The 20,072-nt window shown below is 36.7% G+C and overlaps 1 protein-coding gene across 5 annotated transcripts in view; it reads left to right on the top strand.

The window, feature by feature from the left end:
* Positions 1–20,072, top strand: part of FBXL17 (F-box and leucine rich repeat protein 17) — a 471,962-nt gene that overhangs the window by 162,138 nt on the left and 289,752 nt on the right. For all 5 annotated transcript variants that reach the window (XM_060009049.1, XM_060009051.1, XM_060009050.1 and 2 more), the window contains one exon: positions 4,241–4,371. In XM_060009049.1, the coding sequence (XP_059865032.1) occupies positions 4,241–4,371 (131 nt within the window). The remainder of the gene's footprint in view (positions 1–4,240; positions 4,372–20,072) is intronic.

Consider the following 20,072-nt stretch of genomic DNA (forward strand, 5'->3'; position numbering starts at 1 on the left):
TGGCTCCAATGCAAAATCTTGTGAAAAAGTTTAGTGAAAGTGAAAAGACAGTTACCTTGTGGTATTAAGATATGTATAGGAAATATGTGACTGTTCTCAGAATATGAATTGAAAGCCAGGAGCTATGCAAACATTTTCATAAAGGATTTCCATTAAAGTCATCTTTCCATGATTGAAGACTGGTTTGAGAAATTTAGTTCCCCAATGTGGAGCTAATAAGAGTGACCACATCAGCGTTGCTTGTCTTCCCGGGAAGTGTTTTCTTGGCCACTGAAGATACACCTAGAGAGAAGGCTGAATGGAGCAAGCATCTCCCTCTAAGCTTTTGTGAACATATGTATCTAAAGAAGGGCAGTGAGCCTCAGAGTTTAAAGTGGCCAAGGATATTCCCCCTTGTCTTAGGAGAAACCTGACTTCTCTTCAAGTATACAGAGTCCCCTATAGCCCTTCTGTATTGATTTTCTATTGCTGTACAACAAATTACCATAGACTTAGCATCTTAAAACCACATATATTTATCATCTTACTATATCCATGGGTCAGAAGTCCAGATGCTGCAACTTGGTTTTTCCAGGGTCTCACAAGGTCACAATCAAGGTGTCAGTTGGGGTTGCATCTCTTTCTAGAGTTTAGATCCTCTTACAAGCTCATGTAGTTGCTGGAGGAATTCAGTTCCTTGTAGTTATAGGACTGAGGTCCGCATTTTCTTTCTAGCCGTCAGTCAGGGACTGCTCTCGGTCTTGAGGGTCTTAGCCACGTGGTCTTCTCACAGGGCCTTTCACAGTCCCTCTCAAAACATGGTTGCTCACTTCTCCGAGGCCAGCAGGAGAATCTCTCTGACCTCTAGACCCTCTGTCAGAGCTCAACTGATTAGGCCAGGCCCATCCAGGATACTGTCTTTTGACTAATTCAGTGTTTAATTGGTCAGGGATCTTAATTATAGCTGCAAAATCCTTTTACTTTTCCTTATAAGGTCCTGCCCACACTCAAGGTCAGGGATTATGTTAGGGCATGGGTCCTTGGGGTCATTTTAGAATTTTACCTACCATACCTGTTTATTTTCTCACTGTGTCTCTCAGGGTCAGAAAGTGGAGGCAGGATCCTCTTTGCTCTCCATGGCTGCTTCCAGACCATTGCTCTTCCAACATTTGTGAAAAATAACAACAACAAATATAACTAACAAAATATCGAGACTTTGAGACTTGGTCCATTTGGCATTACCATTGTCTCTCCTGTTTCATTGCAGTCTTCTCTGTACTCCTTGTGTCTCCTGCTCTTTCATAAAAGACACGGGTACCGGCCTCACAACCTTGTACTTTCCTCCAAGCCTAGCTGTTATTCTGGATGATTTCTGTTTCCATCACCACATGGAGATACGTCAGGAGTTGGGAGGGAAGAAAGCATAGCAAGGAGCACGTGCATCAGCCCTTTGATTCTTTAAATGACTTTAATGATGTCTGAAAGATTATTAGAAACTTATTTTGCTATCTGTTTTGTATTTTATATAGTCTTTTGGTTATTGTTCCTTTAGGTACTTCGAAACATTTTTGCGGTTTTGTTTAATACCAGCCTACCTTATCTGTGGTAGGTAGAGAGGTCAAGGATAGGAATCAGGTGCCATGTTTGGGGTATAAAGCTAGAGCCCAAGCAGCCCACCTATGGACTCTGGGCATGGTGTTGGGTATAGCTCTCAGACAGTGGAGTGAGGAGACCCTTGAGGAAGGGGAAGCAGCGAGTCAGCCCAGGTTCTGACTGGTCAACTGTATGGAGCTGCTGAGACAGCCAGAGCAGTCTGTCATTTTGTTTGTTTTTGTTTCTTGTTTTGTTTGTTTAACAAAGGTGAGTCTGTTCCCTTTCGTTATGCTTTGGTTGCCAAGTACCAACAATGTTCTGATGTTGGTAAAGCCTCAGTCCATGGTAACTTGAGGAAGAACTTTGTCCAACCCATTTTTCTTTCCTGGTCCTGCCTCCGTTCTCTCGTGTTGTCCTGAGTCCCACACTGGACGGCGACTTCTTGGAACATCTGACCTGAGAGGCTAATTGCAGAGAGGTTTTCCTGAATCTCGTGCTGAAGGCTCAGAATTCAGCCTTAGTGACAGAGGCTTGCTGTCTCAACTAGAAAACGTTCCCTACTGTTGTGGACCTTTTCGCATTTCACCCTCTTAGCCATCCCTGTTTCTCTCCGTAGCCCTGCAACATGCATCAGAGCAGTGGGCAGGGACTCTGCATGAAGCCTTTCTGTGAGCTGAGGTGGGGAGGAGGGTGTGCGTGCTGCCTGGCAGACCCAGTTCTCCACAGCTGCTCTATCCAACACTGTAGCCACTGGCCACAGATATAAAAAGTAAATGCAAACTAAACAACATTAAATAAGATAAAAAAATTCAGGTCGGGCTTCCCTGGTGGCGCAGTGGTTGAGAGTCCGCCTGCCGATGTAGGGGACACGGGTTCGTGCCCTGGTGCGGGAAGATCCCACAGGCCGTGGAGCGGCTGGGCCCGTGAGCCATGGCCGCTGAGCCTGCGCGTCCGGGGCCTGTGCTCTGCAACGGGAGAGGCCACAACAGTGAGAGGCCGGCGTACCACAAAAAAAAAAAAAAAAAAAAAAAATTCCGGTCCTTCCTTACACTAGTCGCGTCTCAAGTGCTCAGTAGCCACGTGTGACTAGCGGTTACCATATTCAACAGCAGAATTAGAGAACACTTCCATCATTGCAGAAAGTTCTCTGGGATGGTGCTGCTTTAGAGTGTTTCTTTCCCTTTTGTCCTACAGCAGCGGCAATACCAGTGTCTTCTCTTCTCTTGGGGTCGAAGCTCGCCTCACTCACTGCTCTTACGCCTGCAAGTCAGCTTCATGCAGGAATTACCTCCTTCCGCTACAGCAGGACTTTAGGGTGGCCTAGAGAAGACTGCCATCTCCTGGAGGGCTCCCTGATGGTGCTGGAAAGGCCATGTACTAGTTTTCTATTGCTGTAACAAATTATCGCACGCTTAGCAGCTTAAAACAGCACAAATTTGTTATCTCATAGTTTATTAGAAGATCACCACAGGTTTCATCAGACTAAAATCATCCACCTTGTATTGTTTTCTGGAAGATCGAGAGGAGAATCTGTTTTCTTGCTCCGTCAGGTTTTTGAGGAAATTAAGTTCCCTAAGGTTGTAGGTCTGAAGTCCAGATTTCTTACTGGCTGTCAGCTCTAGAAGTTGCCCACATTCCTTGACTCCTGGCCCTCTTCCTCCAGACACAAAGCCAGTAAAGGCAGGTTGAATCCCTTTCACAATTCAAATGTCCCCTACATCTTCCTCCCTCGCATCTCTCTGACTTTATCTGGGAGAGGTTCTCTGCTTATAAGGACTCACGTGACTAGATTGGGCCTACCCTGGGTGGTCTCCTCAACTCAAAATCCGTAACTTTAATCACATCTGCAAAGTCTCTTTTGCCATTTGAGGTAGCATATTAGGGCATAGATATCCTTGGGAGGGGTGTTATTTGGTATACCACATGCTTCCAAATTAATTCTTTGCACGTTATTAAGCAAAAATAGCTTATTTGAGATACAGTTTATTTGAAGAGGATAATTAAGATCCTACCATCTTTGTGTAAATGATATTATTAATTTTCCTTGGAGACAACATCAGGGGAAGGCAGGAAACATCAAGAAAGGAGTAGAGAAAGTGAACAAATAGGGAAGGTGGTACATGGAGAAAATCTTTACTTCTTAAACAATGTTTTATATTGCTTTTCACATAGTGGAACATACAACCCATAATACTGCAATTTGGAGTACATTGATAAAATATCACCAAGATATCTCTGAATTAACCACTTACTCATATTTTATCTTTAAAAAAAAAAGAGAAAATCTATACAAAAGTGGCATTATAATCACGAAGATAAATATCTGAAATGGAACAATGTTAAAGAAAATAAGCCTGTCAAATTGTGGGTAATTATGTGAGAGATTTAACAGCTTTCCCACCTATTAGATTGCTAACTTTTTTGATTTTTATGACGCCTCAATAAATCTATTTGATTTTAATGTTTGTTACCATTCACTTGTTCATCATAGATTTCTGACCTCATTTCTAATTTAGTATTAAAATATTATGTAACCATTTAGTTTAATCAAGTGATTCTAGACTGTTGTCTATTGTACAGTGATACTCTATAATAAACTATATTTATAGTTTTTGAGGATGAATGTAGTATTTATATTTCTCATCTTTCATTTTATTTATCTCATTAGCTAAGAAACCTTTCCAGCTTGGACCTACGTCATATCACTGAACTGGATAATGAAACCGTGATGGAAATTGTCAAGAGGTGCAAAAATCTAAGCTCTCTCAATCTCTGCCTGAACTGGATCATAAATGACAGGTAACCATTGTAACATCTTAAAAATACTTTTCCATAGGGAAACATGTGCTCTATGTACCAAGTACTGATTATCATTATAATAAGGCATGTCTACTTTGATGAAAATGTGATAAAGCCATGACTTTTAAAATAGATATGTTTAAGTTTTGAAAACCATTTAGAAGTATACTTTTAACCCATCCATTGCTTATATTTGCAACAAGGTTTTTATGTGCTAAGACTCAAATGTTTGCCTGAACAGTTATAATAATAGAAGTCTATTGAATTTTCTCTTTGTCACCCACCCAAGACATATTGTTTATTTGTCACTTTAATATTTTTGCAACTTTTGTGTTAATTTTACTTCTCACTTATCAAGGAAACTGGTTCTGAGAAACTGTTTCAAACATTATGCATTCAGATCCTTTCTCAAGGATGACATTTTGTTTTCTGTATAAATAGAATTTGTTTTGAAAATGAAAGTCATGTGATGGACAGTTTAATATGTAGTGTAAAAATGTGTAAAATGGGTAGTTTTAAAAACAAACAAAGATAAACCAGTTTTTCTCTGAAATATTTAATGAAGGGAATAAAAAGATGCAAGAACTCTTGAAAATAGATTTCTTTATAATGAAAACAGCTGCAGAGTTAGCACTACTCTACTACTGCTGATTAGTTTAGGTGGATTCTTAAATATAAGCGTGAGATAAGATTCTTGCCCAGTAACTTTTCAAGAATAAATTTTTAAAAAAAGTTAGGCCACCAAAAATATTTTGCTTTCAAAATAGACAGCAATATTTCAGCTATAATTAGAACCTATTTAGATTTAAATATTTTTCACAAATTAAAGCAGAGGTTTATTAAGTTTGTGTGGGATAATGCTTTAAATTCAATACACTTCCCCCTTTCACTTTTAATTTCCTTTTATACTTTTAACAATAAAATCGTGTAGACTACATTTTCCCCAAGTATGGTAAATTCTAGTGACTTTTTTTTTTTTTTGCGTTACGCGGGCCTCTCACTGCTGTGGCCTCTCCCGCTGCGGAGCACAGGCTCCCGGACGCGCAGGCTCAGCGGCCATGGCTCACGGGCCCAGCTGCTCCGCGGCATGTGGGATCCTCCCAGACTGGGGCACAAACCCGTGTCCCCTGCATCGGCAGGTGGACTCTCAACCACTGCGCCACCAGGGAAGCCCCCTAGTGACATTTTTATAAAATACCCTGCATTGCTCTTTAAATTATGTGATCGCTTTTGACTTAGCTCTTAGTAAAATTTTTCTTGAAAAATTTACTAATCCAGAATTGGCCCATGGTCATCATTTATAAAAGGTGTTTATTGTTTTTGAGTAACAGTCACTATGTGAGGTGGATCAAAATCTAAAGAAAATTGATGAAAATTTTAAAAATTAAATTATTCTCTATAATCAACATTCGCCTACATAGCCAATTATGTGGCAACTTAAAAATAATCTTTTAAGTGTTTTTCATAATAACTAATAAAATAAAGTACATGAAAAACATCATCCTGTGGTTTAGGTGTTTAGCATTAGCTTAATATTGAGGTAAACTTCTTGGTAATGCTTCAGATTGAAAGGTGAAAACTATTTGTGCCACAATATGGTTATGAAAACGATTGCCTTTCATTCCACAACAGTATTCTATGTCCATGCATAGAAGACTCAGTACTTGGAGCCTACAGAGGTAAATTAGATGCAGTCCATATATGACTATAAGGGCTATCTGCTCAGTAAACATTTTGCTTAGGTTTGTATTATTTACACAAAGATATTCAGAGATTTCTCACCATTTAGCTCTTCAAATGCTTATTTAGCCACAACTGGGTATTTACAAATAAAAAAGTGGGCAGCCCTCACCTTCTCTTTCTTAGGTTCCATCTACTCAGATCTCTTGCTATTTCAGTCATTTTTTTCCTAATTATAATGGTTATTTGGTATTTGATCCTAAATACCTGTACTGTAGAGATTTATTTGCAAGGAATGAAAGTGTATTTTTATGTTTTTAATGGAAAAGTTTGGATTAATTGAGAAAACATGCATTTTAATGAGGCTGAGCGGTAGAGTTTTAAAGATCAGACTCTTTTAGGTTTTAATTACACTGCTTGCACTTATCCTGTGTACTGTAATAGGAGTTTCAAACATTAAAACCCACTTTGTAGTATCATCTAAATTACTCAGCTCATTGTTCTTGCCATACTCTATCACTAAGCTAAGTAATATTTGTAATTATATTGGTATAAATCTAGGACTTCCCATCAGACTTAATTATAATTTCAGCACTTAGCCGAGATGGGTTAGTAACCTTTCATATAGAGGACACTGGACTGCACTAATGCATTTAGCCTATCAATTAGCGTCTGTTTTACATTTGTTCATTATTATTATCCGCTAGTAAATCAGGAGGCATTTATTAACCCCCTACTAAATACTTGGTGCTGTGTCTCAGACTGTGGAGCACTGAGTCCCTGCTGCCCTTAGAAGGTTTTCTCTTTAGGTGACATAAGACTTAATGAGTGAGATAATAGTGAGCCTTGTAAGGATAGAGGGGAGGAAGGTAACCTGTATCACCCAGGTAATTGATAGGCACTTTACATGTGTTCTCATTTAATCCTTTCAACATCTTTTGTCAGCGGAAGGTCATACTATTCCTATTAAATTTAGCCCATTTGTTTGACTTTTCTTTGGCTTTTCCAGTTGTATGTATTTTACATCTTTGCTGCAGTAAAAACTGGATGGGGACAAACATGAAAAAGCAAATGGCTGATGAGTCAATTTCCATTTCATAGCTAGGTTCACATACAATTGACATTTATATGTAACATTCTTAGTTTTTTTTTAGACTAATTTCGTCATTTTCTTTCATAATAAAGTTACAATAGAACCTTTAGATACTATTTTAAACTTAATACCTGTGAAAAGGATCTATGTTTAATGCTGCTAGCTTTAATAAAGGATTCCTCACATGAAGATACACTTTGATACTCTTCCCAGATCTTTAGATATAAGATTTATGCTGGATTTTAAAAGATTTTATCAATAAACTTTTTTTGAAGCTCAAAATTTTAAAATATTTAGCAATTGAAGGTCTTTACTGTTAAGCTCATGAAACCTTTTAGCATTCTGTGGTTCTTGAATTGATCTGTGTGACCAAGACATGCTGTTCTTTATCTTTGTTTTCTAAAAGGACTTTTTGTGTTTAGAGAGTTAAACAGCGTGATATTTTCTTGTATTCAGAAGGATGGTCTTAGTAGTCGTTTGACATTTACCATTGCTTTTGAATACAAATCAAATCCAAGTGGTTTATGAAAAGACGACGCTGACTATTTCTATCAATGATTTAAATTAAACATCTGGTTATTATGTCTCCTCTACTCTCTCTGACTGTAAGTTTATTGGAATGTTTACTTGTATTTGATGTAAATCCTTTGTTATTTCACATTCAATTTGGTCTTCATTGTTTTTGTATGTTTGGTATAGAGTCCAGAAGCAGCATGCTTTGAATGTAAAAAAAAGATATATGAAAAAGGAATGGTTCTGAGCATCTTTATAGTAATATGCCTATAATGGCTTTTTTTTTGTCAAGAAGAATTAAGTGAAATCTAATTTATTTTAATAGATCTTTCTGGAAGCTGTTTTTAATATTTAAATTGGCTACCAAAGAGAGAATTAATCTACCTAATTTCAATTTTTAACATTAGTCCCGAAAATAAAATTTGACCATATAATGTATATACCCATTATCTAATATATGATTCTTTCATTGACAATTGACCATGCTTGCTCATGAATTAGGAAAACAGTAGAAGATAACAATACAAGAGAAGTGAAAGATTCTCTAGCATCCGTCAGCTAAAGTCACAAAACAGCAAAAGTCAGGCTGGTTGTTAAAGCCAGTTATGCTGCCAACTAGTTGAACTTGCCTAGCTGGAGATTTATTCTTTGAATTTGCAGTTTAAAACAAAATTGATGTATAAGTTTGTTGAACATGGATAACTAAGGATACCTTCTTTAAGGAGTTAATTTGCTGTATGAATCATATATTTATGTAAAGGCAGCTGTTGCATCAGTGGCCACTCTAAAATTTGAGGACTTTTAAACCTGAGACTGTTGCAACCAGTTTCTTTCAAGTATAAAATAACGTTTACAATATGTTACTCTTTCACTTTATATGTACTTGTGTTTAGAATAGTAACTATAAATATCTTCTCTTTAAGTAAAACTTTTGAATACCATCATTTTGAAATTGCAAACTGGTGGGCTCAGCTGAGTCCGGTCCACAAAGCTGTTTTGTTTGGCCTATACAATATTTTAAAAATTGAATTAGTTACCAACTTAAAAAAATTGGGGTAGTTCACATAAAAATTCTGAATTTTGGCCTTCTCTTGGGAAAGTTGCAAATCTAGCAACATTGGACCCACATTTTCTCATGTCAACAGTTTTTCCAGGGTGAGTAATGGGCTTTTCTCGTTGGCCATTCTCCAATATTTCTACTATTCCCACCCAGCATGACCTATTTCTTTGTATTATCTACTTGTTCCTTACCCAGTCTACGAATTGAATTCTCCCTTATTGAAATCCAGAATGTAGAGATTTTTAGGTAAAGATTTCTTATTTTAAATCAAGTAGTTCTTTTTAAATTGAGTCTGATAACATATGTTAACAGATAATATAGAGTTGATTAGTTTACTTAAATTAGTTCTTCATTATTTCAGGCCTCAGAACTTTGACCAACATGTTGAAGTTACAGAGGGAGACAGAATTCAGTTTAAAATAAATTAAAACCTTCGTTTTCATTGACTGCCTTCCAAAATGGAGAACTCACTCCCACTTAGTGTTCAAACGAGTGTTCTAAAACAGTTTCCTGAATAATAGAGTTGAACTAGTTTACTAAATTAACTCCAACTTCAAGCCTGTGATTTAAAATGAATTCATTTGCAATGCTTAGTATTTGATTCACAATTCCTTTGTTTATAATATTAAGAAAAATCTTAAGACTATTCTTTCTCTTTTCTTTTTCTGCACAGAGCCCTTTTTAGTCTTTTAGGTATACTGAGATTGAAGTTGTAGAGTGACAGATTACTCCACCACCCCTTTCAGGGAGACTGACAGCATCCTGGCTCATGTAACACTCAATGAGGCTTTCTATAAAGATTTTTCTAACTCCCTTGATCTTCTCTGGATGTTTATTCTGTTTCTTCTTTAAAATTTCCGTTGATTCAATAAAAAACGGTGACATTTAAAATAAAGTTCAAAGAGGATTTGAGCAGGTGTTGGTGATATAAAATATTTGCTGAGTGCCCATTGTGTTTTATTTCCAAGAATTGTTTTGTGAACATATGCTATATATTGTACTTATAAGTGTTCGAGGACTGGGTGGATAATCTACCATCTTCCTGTGAATGTCACGTCACAGTGGACTTAGAATTTTATTTCATTTCAATCCCCTAATATTACTTAATTCTCCTAGAGACTTAGGTTCAAAGATTGCCCAAGGGGGACAAACCTATCCATTAAATCCAGCAGGCATGGTTGAATTTGAGTTGGAGAATATTTTGTTTTCTATTAAAGTTAAGTGATCTGGAGGAGAGGAATACTTTTCACCTTGGAGTATTGAGTGTGAAGTTTGAACAATTTGCTTCTATAAAAGCATGAAAACTTGGAAATAAAGAGGTGGTAAAAATAATGCTGCCCATAGAAGCAGCTCCATGGTGGTATTTAGAGCAGCGCTCTCCTGCCAGTGCAGAATGCTGAGCAGTCTATCTGCATACTTTTGGTGCCTAATAATGTGGTAGGGCTGGTTAGGTGGAGTTTTAGTAAATCTGAATTTTAGTTATTTCCGTAATTTACTACATAGTTTTGAGTATGTTCTATATCCATATTTTTTAAAAAAGGATGAATATATTTTACTGAGTTCTAGGAGAGCTGCAGGGACAGAATGGAGCCTTTCTGAGCTAGTGACGCTTGTTTGAGGTTGGCTTATTATTGATACTCTCTTTTATAGTCACAGTTATTTGTAAGACCATCCCTAGAAGAATAGTATGATTTTGGGGTAACTACTATTCAGGCCCCCTAACCATCTTCAAAAATGATGCCTTAGGTGTCCTTCTATCCATTAGACCCTCTCTTTAAAACCATGATTGCTTTTTGTAGTGCCCCTGAGATTGGAGGGTATAATATTTTCTCTCTTTTGTTTTTTAACCAAGGATAATAACAACAGCTAATAATAGCTACTATTTATTACAATCTGTGCCATACAGTGTGCTAAGTGTTTACACCCTGTGTTTCATTTAATCTTTACAACAGCCCTGAGGAAGAAATTAACCTCCTTTTTAAATGGAGGGATTAAGGTCCAGAAAGGTTAGACTGCTCTCAACTAGTAAGTGGTGGAGCCAAGACTGGAACCCATTTTTCTGTGTCTTCAAAGTCCAAGCTCTAACCACGAGGGGCTCCCTGTCTCCCAGTACCTTATTCTGACTCAGACCTAATGACCTAATGTCCTGATTTGCTCAGGACAGTCTCAGCCCATTCCTGTTGTTTTGGAATTCTGTCAGGGTTAGCACTTGCGCTGCCATTGCTCCTTTCTGTGTTCCAGATGTCCTGCTTTGGATGATAAACTACGTGGTCATCCTACCTCAGGCTATGCTTGATCATTCTGAGCATCATTAGAGTGTTGCCTTCTCTTTTCCGTATGGGGTATCTGAGAGGTAAAAGTTTTAGATAAGACCTGTAGATTTAAAAAACATCTAATTTTGTAATAAAAAGCAATTTTTCCCCCAACAACTCCATTTATACTCTTCATTTCTTACTAAGTTTCTTGAAGAAAAGTAGAAAGTATTGCTCATTTTTGTGTCTTATACCACATCTAGCTCATACTTGATATCAAAAAGAATTTCAAAATGAATTTTGAGTAGATATTTAAGCATGTGATGATATACACTTACTTTTAAAAATAGTTTATTATCTATAAATGCTCTCTGTCAGTTGTAACAAATTAATCGTTGCAGAGTGAAGGAGAATACTGGGTGGTATATACTTTGAGTAAGTTGTTAAAAAGGAGAGTTAAAAAGGAGGAAGTTAACTTCATTGAAGGTTTCAGTACCTTTGGTAAAAACTAACTGCCATAACTAATCTGTACAGTTTCCCTAGCATATGTGATTTTTCAGATAGCTAATGATATTTTTCTACAGAAGGAGAAGTTTTTCTGATAAAGCGATTCGTGCATTTATCCTCAGATGAAATTCAAATTAAAGGTACTTTTTCATTGCTTGGTTTGTAGTGCTGTTGGGTATCGGTTCTGATATTGGTTCTTTCAATAATTCTAATTGCCGAATATCATTTTAAAGGAAATATTAATTGATATGTAACATTAGAGCATTTAACCTAGTACAGTCACTTGAAAGGAAATCTATATGAGGTCATCTTTATCTCATCTGTGTCAGCCTGCTTTGATTTTTAACTCCAGTTCTGGAGATGGGATGGAAACTGGATTTGATGTGGAAGAGCTTGTCTTATTGATTCTCCACGTTCACATTTTTGTCATATAGAAAAACGCGAATTTTTATGATAGTTCCAACGTATAATGGTAATTTTCAATTTCTGCTTTGTCTTTAGTTCCTAGTGAGCAATAATGCATAAGTAAACATTTCTGCAAATAATAATAATTAACAGAGCTTTTATAGAATCATATTATTGGTATTCCTGGATGTGCTATTCTAAATGCTGCCACTGATTTTGTGTTTTTAAGACAATATAAAGATGAGTAGATGTATATTTTAAGCACTTAGTTTGTGGGATTAAAAAATTATGTCTTATGTGTTATGAATCAGAATTCGTGATCAAATTATGGGAAAGAATGGGACACAATGTATCAATATATGATGATGAATGCAGTGCTGTATACGCATAAATTTGGAGGCTTCCTAACCTCAAAACCCATTTTAAAATTAGCAACAATGAACAAAATCTTCACTTATTGATGAAAATGAAAATAGTTTATTGACTGTTGGGACAAATTTATGACTTCCTGCCCTCCCCCTTCTTCCCCCCAGCTGTTGTCTTATTCTTAATCCCCAACCAGAAATGGTAATTAAAATAACTCACTGTTGTCAAAATTTTTAAAAGTATGATAAATGAAGCCCAGTAAATAGTAAAAATATGAGAAAGGTGATTAAATCTGACAATTTCCTTGTAAAAGGCTTGAGATGATAAATATCTCCTGTGATTAGTTATTAATTTAGTGCAAGAGATTTTGCTTCAGCCTAAAATATTTTATAAACAGTGGCATAGAGAAATATCTTAGAAGATAGGTACACACATGTTTAACCAGAGGAGAAATAGCTGGAACTTGATTGGTATTAATTAAAAATGGCAGAGCTGACATGTATGTGCCTGGGCTACTTTCCGTATGATGGTGCTTTCAGAAATTAAAAAAGAATACATGAAGACATGAAGAATTGACAGAGTACTTTCAGCTTGAACCTTTTTGTCTCGTGAAGATGGAAAGGTTTTATGTTTATCATTCCTCAACTGATAAAATATTTAGTTTAAGGTAGTATAAAATAACTCCTAAAATAACTTGCTCATTGAAGTTGACAAAAGCAAACTTGTTTCAATAACAGTTATAGTTGCACTGCTAATAGTTTCCCTTAAAATGAATGTGAATTCCTTTATATTTAAAGAAAAGATGAAATAATAATGGTGGTTGTAATGAAGTGCTGTATCACGTTACTGTTGGCTGAATCCATAGCCCATCAGTCTGCTGGTGGCATATATCATTGTGTGGCTGTGTAATGTTTTGTTTATGAATCTCTCTCTTTGCAAGGGCGAATCTGCGTCTTCATCTTTGGCCCTCTGCCCCAGCCTCAGCCCCTGGAACCTCACATAGAGCCCAGCTCAGAGAAGCGATTTAATACCTACGTGTTGAGGGAGTTATAAATGTTGCTTTTGTAGGATGGATAAGTCTGTTTTTAAATTTGGCTTGAACTCTGGCCAAAATCCAGGCAACTGGTTCACATGTCCTCCTTCTTCCAGGTTTACTTATTTCTGAATAAAATTGATACTTAATAAAGTGAGGACAATGTCGTTGTCTTGATTTAGATAGAGCTTGCTTTATGTATTGCATGCTTTTTATCTGAAAGCCATAGCTTCGTTTTTTGAACAATACCTAGGCTTTAATGTTGAATCGTTGGTTTCTGCTTTTTTAATAGAGTCTTTGGAATACTTTTAAATGAAGATCCAGAAACTTCATTTGCTTTTCATATGTAATGACACCTTGTATTAATTGAAAAGAGGCAGAGGAGACGGTTACAGCTTTTTTTCTGTTTCTTGGTGAGAAAAGTATGGCTATATGAAAAAACTTGCATATTTTTTCTTAATTCTTCCTTGTAGCACTTTTAAGTGCTGCTCTTTAAATGTATGTTTAATATTTGGTTAATTGTAACTATGAATCTAAACATACTGATTTAAGTCCAGGTTCACATTAGAATAATTATCTGGTTAATTGCTCTTGTGCAAAAATAGGCTAAAAAATCATCAGAACATCAACTTGTGAAAGCAGTGGCAGGAGTTTCAAAACCACCAAGCATACCTACTGCAAATCACATCAGCAAAGCAATTAATTTAGGCTAATTGCTTTTCTGTTTGTTCAAGATGCACTTTGGAACTGTCTTTTGAAATCGTGGCAATTAAGATTAGTAAGCAATATAATTAAAGAATGTTAGAATTGTCACTATTTTTCAAAAATGGTAATTATTCCATATGAACCTATATAGTAGATGTATCACCCATGTGGGACTTGGAAATAATTAAAGCAAAATAGGAGTATTTTAGCACACAAGTTTCCCTTTAAAAATAAATCCAGTAGATTACCTTTTCAGCAACTGTAGCACAGGGTTATCTTTAATCTCTAATTATCAAGAAGAATTATCTCGTTTCAATAATGCACACACTAAGGAGGTTTGTTCACACAGAGGGAGAAATAACCACCGAAGATGGCACTGGCTAGTGGCATTTTCTCTAACAGATGTGTTTCGGGGTTCTTGTATGGCTTGTCCTAACATAATCAGGATTTTTAAATGTCTTAAAAAACAGATTAGGCATACCTCATGTTATTGAAGTTTTCCTTTATTGAGCATTATAATTTGGGCAGCACCAATTTGTCTAAAATTGAAAACGACTTGAGTTTCCAGCTGTTTCTGCATGAAGCCATGTTGTAACAGAACCTCAGCAAAAAAAAATGGCAACTTTAGGAATCAGTTCTTCATTGGAAATGTAGGAATGTCATTAGTGGGGGAATTAGTCATTCCCCAAACTGCTTCTCTGTTCACCATATTGTCAAACAGCAAGTAGCTATTTCTTTCATCTCTCTCCTTCCCTAAGGAGCCATTCTTATCACGCAGCGTGTTTAGTGGCCTGTCCTGCCCCATGAAATTATCCAAAGCAAATAGATTGGATTGTATTAAGGACTGTGGCTCTCGGAGTGAATCTTTGAGAGACACACCTGTTAAAGGAAGTCTTGATAGCAGTTACTTTGTGACTTTCCGGGTCTGTGACAAGAAATTTAGGAAGATATTCATTAAAATTAGATTTGATGTAATCAATTAAATTTCAAGTTTTGTTTTGGCATTCTACTTTTTGTTTGTTAGTAGATATAAAAATTATTTTCTTTATTTCCGCTTAAATCGGTATGAATAGATCTCTAAGCCTAGCTAGTTAACTGTATCACAAAACTAGATTTTTCTCTAGTGATCACTTTCATGGAGAAGAACAAAAGTATGTTTAGTTTTTACAAGGATATACTTTTCTTTACTTCTTTTACAAAACTTCATAGTTTCTAGAAGTGCAGCATACTTGATCCAGATTTCCCGGTGATGCTGTTTGTTGTGGAGTGTTTGATTAGAAAGCTTCATGTTGAAGGTAAAAATATCAAATCAGATGAAAATAAATATATTGATTAGAATAAATAGAAAAGTGTGGAGGACTCCTAGAATACAAAAAAATGAACAAAGAAACCTAAACGATGTTGGTCTTCTTTTGAATCTGTCATTGAAGTAGCAGAACAGTGTTACTCTAGTTTGGGGAAAACTCAAGCTAGTACTTCTTTCTGGCCTTTAAAACATGAATTCTGCAATTATTTATAGTTGAAAGACAGCATAGGTGCTATAAAATTTGTCACTATTTCACAGACTTTAGAAGATTGCAAATTATAGCCACATATTTACCCTATCCCTATATGCATGCCTTTGTGCATTGGTATATTGACTACCCTTACATCAAGAGGTGGCATCTGTTTCTCTATCCCCTTGAACTTGGGCTGGCTTTGTGACTTGCTCTAACCAATAGGATGTAGTGGAAATTATGTTGTGGGACTTCCAAGGTTTGGCTTCAAGGGGCCTTGCAACTTGCTTTTCTGGAAGCTGCCCCACCTGAAGAGGCCCAGAGTAGTCTCTCTGAGAATGAGAGATCACATGGAGATAGAGGTCTAGCCAACAGCCAGAGTCAAACTGTCAGACGTGTGACAGAGGCCATCTTAAACCATCCAGCCTCAGTCAAACCTTTGGATTCCTGCAGTCCTGTGAATGAAACCCGCAGAACTGCTCAGCTGAGCCCAGGGAGTTGTAAGCAAGTAAGAGCAGTTTTTTTAAGCTGTGAAGTTTTGGTGTAGTTTGTTATTCAGACATTGACTTTGTAGCTGCTCTACGTTCAACGTTTTGTATTAAGTTAGGCAAGGTGCCAAGAGTGCTTTATTCATTATCCTATTTAATTATCACATCAACTCTGTGACATAGGTATCATTATGCCCCATTTTATAGATGAGGTAAAAAAAAGGCTCAGAGAGGTAAAAGATCTTGCTGGCGATCACAGCTAGGAAGTGCAGTCAGGATTGAATGCAGATCTGCCTGACCTTAGTCTCATCTATCAAACTAGCTCCAAAAGCTTATTTTAAGTTTAAAAATACATTTGGTTGCGATAAGCAGTTAAACCTACCAGTAGAGTCTATGAATATAAGTACTAGCTAAATTGCATTATAATAAAATACATCTCATTGATTAAAATAAATATTACAATAAAATACCATCCATTTGCAGTTTCTAGTGTAACTATTTAATCTTGGGTAATCACCTAAAAAATGCATGGGGAAAAGAGACAGTTCTTCTGAAAGGAATAGTGTGAATACAAAATTAAGAATACATAAATGTAAGGCCTTGATTTTGTATGTATTTAAAACAGTTTTTGGCGTTTCATATTATTCAGAATAGATCTCTTTCTACCCTTTTGTCAAGTTAGGGAGAAATGGAAAAAGAGGAGATCATCTTTTAGAAGAATTGTGGCTGAAGCTTAATCACTGTCATGTTTGCCTTCAACACTGTGTCTTTTAGTAATAAGTCTTGTAAGGACATAACTTCTATGGCCTATAGGCAGTAATGGTACTAATACCTATGACGAAAATACCACAAAAAATTCTACAAATAGAAGTGGTAGTCTTTTCATTTTTTGAAATGCTTTTTTAAAAAATTTTAACTATCACCTTAGAAACCATACATCAATAAACTAATTAAGACTAGTGGGTGATTCTGACATGTATATCATATCTCATCTTACCATTTACTATAGCACCACACTAATCAGACCTGCCTCAGGGTTTTATTGCCTGTTAAATGAAGCCTGGGAGCATTTCCTCCATGATTTATTATGGTATTTGGAGAACTAGTTTCATTTGGGAAATACAGTTTCCATTTGTTTTCCTTTTAACTTGAATTTAAACTCAATTCCTATTTTTGGTTTTGATTAATCTTTTTTTCCATTAGCAAATTACCAGTGTATTTTAATATTTTGATATTTTGTTGTATTACACACAGAGATGAATATTTTGTTTTGTGTGAGTATATATCTGGAGACTCCTGTGTTTGGGGAGAGGAGAGAGAGTAGGTTGCATTTTTTTTCTTTTAGTTTTAACTTACACGCAGATGGGTTGTAAATTTCTTAGAATGTGACATTGATAACAGCATAGGAATTAAAACTATATCTGGGAATTTTGACTTTTCCATATTCCTGGGCTCCTAACCAGAAGTTTAGTAAATGTGTGTTGATTGATTAGATGGCAATATAAATAAACCTAGTAAACGTAAGCTTATGTTCAAGGTAAAAGAAAAAGAAAATGAACTGTTCACATTCGTCAAGAAATAGAGCAAATCAAAATAAGTCAGTCAAAAGAGTCAAGTTCATTTAATGAATATAGACATAGCCTTTAAAAATGCGTTATAAGTGTAATTGAAGAGTTAAAGAGGCACACACTGAATTCTCTGACAGGGGTGTGGTTTATGTGTGAGGTACTTGGATACAGTTTTAGTCTGACAACATGTTAACCTTGCTGGATTAAAAAAAAACTGAATGAAGGAGCTTCCCTGGTGGCGCAGTGGTTGAGAGTCCGCCTGCCGATGCAGGGGACACGGGTTCGTGCCCCGGTCCGGGAAGATCCCACATGCCGCGGAGCGGCTGGGCCCGTGAGCCACGGCCGCTGAGCCTGCGCGTCCGGAGCCTATGCTCCGCAACGGGAGAGGCCACAGTTTATTTGGAAAGGGGATGACAAAATATGTCAAGACAATGCCCTGGCTTTCTTCATTAAATTTAGTAATGATTTGGGGAAAAAAAAGAAGAGTTTTTCTGTAACATTTTTTTCTGCAGATTTATAGACGTTTGTGGGATAAATACCTTCAAAGAAATATATATTACTTATCACACAGTTAATATTTTGCATATTATGGTCTTATTGGAATTAGAAATGTTTAGTAATTTATATCTTTAAATAGATGTACATCTTTTTGTTTCCAAGATTTTTCTTTTATGAGTTTATTTCCAATACTGAGACATCATTATGTTATAGAGGAGCTTTGTTTTTGTTTTCTTTTTTGGTGATGGCTTTTGGCAGCCATCCATCTCCAAGTACAGTGTAACATGTAACAGTGAAGCTTGTTAAAGGGGGAGAAGTATGAACTATCACCAGGCAGGCCCTGACAGACATTCAGACATCCACACAGACACTGCTGCTACTTGATGGTGTCTCCCATTTTGAAAATGTAGCTATTTAAAAAGGGACAAGGTCGCAATAACTTTACACGCCTGTTGCTTGTTGTATGCACATATATTTTACTTGTGATTCTTTCCCCACTGACAGTATCTTTCTAATGTTTAATTTGAATGGTTACATTTATCTTTGCTAACTTGTCACTGTTAGTTGTATACTACGTTTCAATCCTCTAAATAGATTATATATGTGCACACTGTACTTGGTAAAGAATTTAGAATTTTTGGTGATCCACACTGATGGGCTTGGGAGTATGTATGGGGGAGAACATGGGATAGTAATTCAAAGTAGCAGGAAATCCTAACATGCACCCCTCCATGTTTTTAGCACTGATAGGCATTGATTTCATTTCATTGTTGAGATAATGGTGTCCTGTAAGCATTTAGGTGGAACAAATGCCTAGGGTTAAACGTGGACTATAGTTAATCTTCAGTGCAACTCATCCTCAGGCAGGTAATCAAAAATATACACTTGTTATTTTGAAAGTTCTGTTAAAGCTGTTATTTAAAAGTGCCAATCATATCCAGATGAAAATTCCAGAATATACCCCCAATATATTATAATCATCAGCATCGAGCTGCAATCATTTATTTTAAGAATCACATTTGCAAGCTAGGTCCATTTAAAATAAATATTCTGAGCTTCCCTGGAGGCGCAGTGGTTAAGAATCCGCCTGCCAATGCAGGGGACACAGGTTCAAGCCCTGGTCCGGGAAGACCCCACATGTCACGGAGGAACTAAGCCCGTGTGCCACAACTGCTGAGCCCGTGTGCCACAACTACAGAGGCCCATGTGCCTAAAGCCTGTGCTCCGCAACAGGAGAAGCCACCGCAATGAGAAGCCCATGCACCACAACGAAGAGCAGCCCCCGCTTGCTACAACTAGAAGAAAGCCCGCAGGCAGCAAGGAAGACCCAACACAGCCAAAAATAAATAAAATAAATAAAACATTTAAAATAAAATAAAATATCCCAAATCTTAGTGTAAAAGTAATTTTGTAGTGAAATTACTTCTTTTTTTTTAAAGTAGATACACCCAACTGTGTTGTTTAAGTATTTGTATGAGTGAAACTTATTTCCAAAGACTTCAGAGTGGGAAAATCAACAACTTTTTTTTTTGTCCTAAGCTCCTCTTTTTTTTTTTTTTAACATCTTTATTGGAGTATAATTGCTTTACAATGGTATGTTAGTTTCTGCTTTATAACAGAGTGAATCACCTATATATATACATATATCTCCATATCTCCTCCCTCTTGCCTCTCCCTCCCACCCTCCCTATCCCACCCCTCTAGGTGGTCACAGAGCACCGAGCTGATCTCCCTGTGCTATGCAGCTGCTTCCCCCTGGCTATCTATAACCAACAACTTTTGACTTTATATTTTAAGGGCAACACAGAGGAAATTTTCGTTCAATTTCTGTTTAATTTGCTGTGACTGCTGTTGACATTCACAAATTATGTCATTAATTTTGACATGCAAATAAGAAAACCAGCGACTTTGGGATTCAGCTCTGAAGAGCTCTCTCACAGGTGCTTAGACATGTCGCCTCTGTCTCCCCGCCAGGCATAACAGGACGATCAGTAAATGAGATGTTGTAGTTTTCCCACAAGCCTTTGTAAAAGGAGT

Source organism: Delphinus delphis, chromosome 3 (genome assembly GCF_949987515.2).
Source record: "Delphinus delphis chromosome 3, mDelDel1.2, whole genome shotgun sequence".
In the NCBI taxonomy this organism is placed as follows: Eukaryota; Metazoa; Chordata; class Mammalia; order Artiodactyla; family Delphinidae; genus Delphinus; species Delphinus delphis.